The 7,325-nt window shown below is 44.6% G+C and overlaps 1 protein-coding gene across 1 annotated transcript; it reads right to left on the reverse strand.

Moving 5' to 3' along the window:
* Positions 1–4,788: 4,788 nt before the first annotated feature.
* LOC101315333 lies at positions 4,789–7,097 on the reverse strand. The gene has a single exon (XM_004297950.1). It carries the CDS (start codon positions 7,095–7,097, stop codon positions 4,869–4,871), a length of 2,229 nt encoding a protein of 742 aa, XP_004297998.1. The 3' UTR covers positions 4,789–4,868.
* Between the last annotated feature and the right edge of the window lie 228 nt (positions 7,098–7,325).

Here is a 7,325-nt window from a genome sequence, read left to right on the forward strand (position 1 = left end):
AAAACGCTCATATCTCCCCCTATATTACGTAATTTGGTCAAACCTTCCACACCAAAAACTCTCACGTAGATGAGACGCAACTGCCCATATAAAAATTTTGAGACATTTACCTTCCGACGATAGGGCTCTCCATAAGGAATAATAATGGTAAATAGGGTTGACCGCTACTATCGGCTCCGAGACTTTACCCGATTTACGTGATTTTTGAACCATAGCCGTATTTCACCATTTTGAACACATCTTATTTCACGAGATTTTTCATAATTTTGCTTCCTATGTAGAGTTGGTTCACAAAGTTGTATAACCTACTAAACAAGTTATCCAACATTAGTAGACACGTTGTGATTCCGATGACTAAAATTCACAAACCAAAATTCGACCGTCAGATATGATCATTATGACGAAATATGTCTATGGTAAAAAATTCAACTGGATTCGACAACGTTAAGGGCTCGATCGAAACTGTCAACTCTAATCGAAAATAAGAAAACTGCATTTTCAAGCCCTAAACGGACTCGGATGGCCAAAAAAGCCTATACATCATGGCATTAGCAATGAGTCTCACTCGGAGCGCCGTTACGCTTCCGGAAAGGTATCACAATAGTCAATCAGACACCAAACGCCAAATCTGCAGCATAGTGAATAGTAAGGGTAAGTCAACTATCGGCACCGAGACTTTACCGGAATACTGTGATTTTTCAACCGTAGTCGTATTTCACCGTTCTGGTCATATCTTATTTCACGACTTTTTTGCGTTTGAAGGTTCTACGTATAGTTTTTTTTCTCTCAGATGAGTTGTTGTCTAGATCTGCAAATATAAGGCACTTTAGCCGACGAAATTATATTTTTTCGTCGGCTAAACTTTTAAAAATTTCGTCGGCTAAAGTTTAAAAATTTCGTCGGTTAAACTTTTAAAAATTTCGTCGGCTAAACTTTTAAAAATTTCGTCGGCTAAAGTTCACAGACTATAGCCGACGAAAAAAATTATTCAGCCGATGAAATATTACTTTCGTCGGCTAAAGTTGACCATAGCCGACGAAAATTTTAAATTAGCCGACGAAAAAAAATTCGTCGGCTAAAGTCCACTTTAGCCGACGAAAAAAAATTCGTCGGCCTGGTTTTTTTATTTTCGTCGGCTAAAGCCTTTCTTCTGGTAGTGTATACTACTACGCGACTCCTGCACTTGGGATTAGCAAGCATCAAATTCTTCTTTTAAGGCCCCGATATCGTAGTACGCGACGGCACAAGTACACCGATGTCTTCAAATTATTTTTCGGAGCTTCGAGCTATTTTCTACAATTTATCGAAGTATTGGTTAAAAAAAAATTAAAATTAGAAAATAACTTGTTTAATCTGGGTCATCGGTTTAATTAGGGTTTAAATTTTGACTGTCCATTTTCCTTTTTAAAAGGGGAGAGATTGTTGACATCGATCAAAGCCCATTTCGGGCGCCTGTCTCTCTTTCTCCTCTCCCTCTCTCTCTGCCGTAGCAGCTTCCTCGACAGATTTCTAGGTCGTCCGGCCACCCCAGACGGCAAGGCCACCGTCAAACTTCTTCTCCTCTTCTTCTCTCCTTCCTGGCCTAACCGGAAAATCCAACATGCATTCATTATGGAGAGAGATTGATCGCGGTGGTGCGCGGCTGTGTTCTTCAATTTTCAGAAAGCTCCGGCGGGGACGACGACTTCGATGGGTATATTCTTGTCTGCCTCTCTTCCCTCTTCATTTATGTGTCTTTGTTTTCTTGATTCGAGCCCTAACTTAAAAAAACCTAATTTTTACTTAATTTGGGATTCCCAACGTGCCTCCGCCATTGATGTCGTCGAGGCTTCTCGGTGTCCCTCTTCTCCTTTCTGACTTCACATCGATCAACTCGCAGCCAATATTAGTTTGTATGGAAGCATGCTGCTATGTTAGAGGAGACCCGTACCCAGATTCCGGCGAGGAAGCTACTGCCGGCAAAGGGAAGATTCTGGGAATTTGATTTGTGGCAATTTGAAGGTACTGTGTTGGTGGTGGTTTTGAGAAATCGAAGTTTGGTTGCTGATTTGGTATTTTGCTTGCTTGTATGTCGAAAACTTGGAAATTGAAGTTTACGGGGAGGTTATGGCCTAATTCAGGTAGGTCGTCGGAATTCGGTGAACATATCTGGCAAGTCGTCGGAATCCGGCGAGGCAGTAGATCCGGCAGTAGCCGATGAGGTAGTTTATGAGGTTTTCCTTTTCTTTTCGTGTCATTGTGTCAAGAATATGCTAGTTTGAATTGTTTCGCAAAACTTTCCATTTTCAGAAAGTTTCTATTTTGGGAAACTTTCCTTTTTTGGAAATGTTCTATTTATGGAAACATGGCCATCCCTGGTCAGCTCAGGAACCCTAGTCAAACTAGGAAAGAGGTCGAATCAATGGTTATTTCAGAGTTCGGTCTGACCAATCTGTTCTACTGTTTATCGTCAGTTGCGGGATTGACTCGAGAATTTGGATACTTTAAGGCAGCGCTCGAGAAGTGTTACGAGCATTGGAAGACTTAGGCTTAACCAATAAGTGGACGTTTGTTTTAAATTAAATGAATGCGATGGTCTATTTTATTGAGAAATTTATTATCAACTGAACATATTGTTTTCCAATATTTATAATTGGCAATTTTCGCTAATTTGGAGAGTTACCGAAAATATATATATATTTATATGAGTTTAGTATGTATATAATTGCTAGCTAGTTATACGTGTCTTTCCACCATAATGGTATAGCGAATAATTACCGTCATTAAAGTGTGACATGAGCGTGGGATGGGAGCGTAGTAGCCTTGTATATGAAGAATTCATACAGGGGGTAATGGGGGCACGTACACACCCGTCTTTTTGCCATAATGGTGCAACGAATAACCGCCGTCATTAATACTTATTATGGTTTGACGTGAATGTGGGACACGAGCGTAGTAGCTCTGTATGAATTCTTAAATTCATACAGGGGGTAATGAGACGTACGTGTGTCGTTAGATACTTATATACTACAACTTGGGAGGCTTAATATCATATAGTATCGGAGACTAGCGGGGCTAATCGTGAAATTCTTTATTTGTCAATTCATGAGATAAGAGTTCATTATTTATTGCATGCAATATTGTTTTTCCAGTGAAAGTCAGCCAATGTTGCTGAAATTTTTTTGCCCAAATACTCGAAAAACCAAACCGACTATGTTCGGATCAGGCTTTATCGATTTAGGTTGATGAAACAACCGATTCGGACTGGATCAGTAGTTCCTAGTTCGGACTCAGTTTTCATTTTTCTAGGATCAAACCGATCCAAAAACAACCTTAGAAGAAACCATCGTCTCTCCATGCCCACACCCTTGTCGCCCTGCCTCTATTTAGTTTGGAGAGCACGAGTGGCAACCATCACAAAAACTAGGTTTCACCTTACTAAGTTGCTCCGCAAGTTTTCGAGTCCTGATCTTTATTTTTAAGACAATGCAATAGACTCAAATTGATATTCTCTGTTCTATGTGTTCACTACAAAATTGTCGGCAATACAGGTGGTGAGTTCTCACGAGCCGTTGGTGACAAGGTTTGATGGTTCGAGGATGGCTCTGGTGGGAGCAAACTCAAACCCTAATTCTACCCTAACCCTAATTTGAACCCTAACTCAAATTTCGAGTTGGGTTTGGGATCTGGGTCTCATCGTTGGATTGTAATCCTTTCCAAGCTTGGTCCTCGAGCTTCACCTTCCCATTACCAGCTAGGGTCTTGGCGGCAAATTTTGCAGCCTAGTTGAACCGGTTTCGTACTCTGATACCGACCTCTATGTATGTTGTTCAGCTGGTGGCGCACTCGAACTAACTAGGTAGGGTTTTAGAGTTATATACTTAATGACACCCAATAAACAAGCGACATAGGTACCTGCTATATCAGTTCGGGTTTTCGGTCCAAATCGGTTTTAAATACATGGAACCCGGCCCCATCCAACACCGTATAAATATGCTGGATTTAGCTTGAACGGGCCATTTCTGTTTCAAAGCCCAACTCGATCAGGTTGGTATTTGTCCTAATCGGTCCTGATTTTCGGGTTTCGAGCTAAACTGCGCAGCCACTTTCTTCTGTAACGACTTTGGGATCTTGGCCAAGATTCTTGAAGGCTATAATTTTCTCCGCTGAGGGTAGGTTTTTGGACGTGGTTTGACGCATCATGTTGGATCATGTTGAAGCTGGGACATTAGAGTAGGCACATGTAGCTTTCGTCAAGATCGGGCTTTATCGGTTTAGGTTGCTAAAAGGTTTGAATTCGATTTTCATTTTTCTGGGACCAGACGAATCTGAAAAACAGCCCTAGAAGAAACCACCATCTCTCCATGCCCACGCCGCTGTCGTCCTGCCTCTATTTAGTTTGGAGAGCACGAACAACAACCATCACAAAAATTAGGTTACTGAGTCGCCCTGCAAGTTTCCAAGTGCCTCTCTTTACTTTTAAGCCAACGCAATACACTGACATTGATATTCTTTGTTCTATGTGTTCACTACAAAATTGAGATCAAATCAAATAGATTTATCACGATTTGCTTTTGCTTGATAGTGTTTAGCAATTGTTGTCTATTACCATATTCACGTTACACATATGATATCAGATATTCATTCACAAAACGTATTTTAAACCCTAAACCCTTGAAGAAAACAAATATACAGGCAAGAGATAATGAGATATTGTTCATTGCTACAGGACATACATACATAAGAACTGATTCTCAATTTCTACCCGATCATTTAAATTTGCAGCAAGAGAAGTGTGATCCTTTTCTTATATAAAAAAAATTATATCCATTTCCATCCATACAAATAATACATGTTAAATAGAAAATAAATAAGCAATATTGATGGAATTAGTAGTAGGGAATTGCAGGAGGAGGAGGAGATGCATACGAGACTCCTATAACTGGTGGAAACGGAGCGTTGTTATCAAACTTGGGGGGCTCAGCATGTGGAGGAGATTGTTGATGCGACCATGATGGTGGTGGAGGATGATGCCAATGTTGAGGAGGTGAGTGGTGATAGCTTGGTGGAGGTGGCGAAATTGGTGCTGGAATGATACAACCTGTGGGTGGCAGAGGGAGGGAAGGGGATGGCTCGGATGGTGAAGTAGGAGCTGATGGGGAAGATGGAGGTGGACTTGCAGCTGTTTTGGGTGGTGAATAATGCTCGGGCGTGTGCCACGGTGGTGGTGCTTTGGTATAATGTATATCCCCCGGCGGGGGAGGTGGACTAGCGTGTGTTTTGGGTGGTGAGTAATGCTCGGGAGTGTGCCAAGGTGGTGGTGCTTTTGTATAATGTTCATTGCCCGAGGGCGGAGGTGGAGGTGGTGAAGTGTAAACCGGACTATGATGATTGTTTGGCGGAGATGGGACATAGGAAGAGTGATGTGGCGGAGGCGGTGGCGGTGGCGGTGAACTGTAAGAATGTTGGTAGCTTGGAGCTTCTGTTGGTGGGAGATGAGGTGAGTAGTAGTGTTGTGGAGATGGTGGGGCAGGAGTTGACTGTTGTGTGGGCGGCGGTGGTGGTGGTGAAGCATAAGAATGATAACTTGGTGGTGGTGGTGGTGGTGGTGAAGGTGATGGAGGCACCATATGAGAGTGATGACCAGGCGGTGGTACAGCTGGTGCTGGGGATGAATGGTTGAAACGGGTCGAACTGGGGGGAGGTGGAGCTAGATGGGTACTTGGTGATACCTTTTGGGTAGGTGGGGGTGGTGGAACAGGAAGATGAGTCCGGGGTGATACTTTTTCAGTAGGTGGTGGAGGAGGTGAAGGCGGTGAATGGAAAGGCGTCGACTCTGTGGGCGGGGGTGATGTTGATGTTGATATTGGAGGTGGGGGATGTGATCTAGTGGAAGGCGATGACTTTGAAGTTGGAGGGGGTGGAGGAGAAGCAACTTTAGGAACAGGAATTCTTTGATGAGGCCTCTGAGGAGGCGATGGAGGAGGGCTGGGGCTGGGTTTTTTTACAGAGCCGCCGCCGCCACCTCCCCCTCCGCATTTGAGCTTGCTGCAGTCCACGGGACGGGCAGCCGGGGAGGCACATTCCCTCGTAGATCTTTGATCCAATTTGCCAGGAATGCAGTTCTTGGTACCATTATTAGAGACAGGAGTAGCGGTGCAAGCAGGAGCCTCTCCGGTGAAGTAGTTGAAGGAATAGGTGAAGTTGCGCAAGGCTGGCAGTTGACAAATGCTGGCCGGTATTACACCAGTGAATCTGTTATGGGCGACGTCGAGCTCCTCCAAGCTCTTCATTTTGGCTATGGAGGCGGAGGGCAGAGGCCCTTGAAGATGGTTGAAGCTCACATCAAAGACGGTGAGATTCCGGAGGCGGCCGATCTGGGGAGGCAAGCAACCGGTGAGATTGTCATTCAACAGAATAATCTCGTTGAGAGTCTTCCACATGTTGCCGATGCTACCAGGAATGCAACCCCCAAGATTATTGTTGGCCAACACAAGCACCGAAACGGGCGAGTTGCCGAGATTGTGGGGGATGCCCATCCGGAACCTGTTGTCGTTGAGGAAAATGGCATCGAGATCCTTGTCGAAGAGCTGGGAAGGAACGGAGCCTTCGAACTCGTTAAAACGGAGATCCAAGTACTTGAGGGAAGGCAAGGAGAGCACCACTTTGGGGAAGTTGCCCACAAAGCGGTTGTTGCTGAGATCCAGTTCGTGGAGCAGTTTCAGTCGCCGAAAGCTGGTGGGGACGACGCCGCAGAAGCGGTTGGAGTTGATGTGGAAGAGAGCGAGGTCGGCGAGGAGGCCTAGCTCAGGAGGCAGGTAGCCAGCAATGTCAGCGTGGTTGAGGTCAATGCCGGCGACCACACGCCCGACTGAGGGGAGAGCAGTGCAGAAGACTCCCATGTAGGAGCAGACGTCCGACCCGTTCCAGTTGGAAGTGAAGTTGGTAGGGTCCGAGAAGATGGCCGACTTCCATGCTTGGAGGGCGGTGTAAGCCTTGGCAATCCTTGGGTTCTCAAACTTGAGCGAGTCTTGATCATCATCATCAGCTGCAGTAGCAGCGTAGCAGATGTAGAGGAAGAGGAGCAAGAAAGAGAGACGACGAAGGAGACGAGACATTTGCAAATGAAATGGCAGAGACTCACATGCTCTTGGTCAACAACTTAATCAGACTCTGATTGATCTCCCCATATATGCTAGGGTTAGGATTGCTAGCTAGCTCTCTGTTTATAAATACCGACCAATCGCTTCACTTATTTTACTGGCTGGTTAATTATTATATTTGAATTTCATTTTTACTTGAGAGTTGGGATTTCAGACTTGGCCTTCGGTGGTGTCCGCCGGTGG

The sequence above is a fragment of the Fragaria vesca genome, linkage group LG4 (assembly GCF_000184155.1).
Source record: "Fragaria vesca subsp. vesca linkage group LG4, FraVesHawaii_1.0, whole genome shotgun sequence".
In the NCBI taxonomy this organism is placed as follows: domain Eukaryota; kingdom Viridiplantae; phylum Streptophyta; class Magnoliopsida; order Rosales; family Rosaceae; genus Fragaria; species Fragaria vesca.

Bases quoted from the DNA above. Each gene is read 5' to 3' on its own strand.
- LOC101315333 (XM_004297950.1), bottom strand. From the start codon at position 7,097: ATGTCTCGTCTCCTTCGTCGTCTCTCTTTCTTGCTCCTCTTCCTCTAC.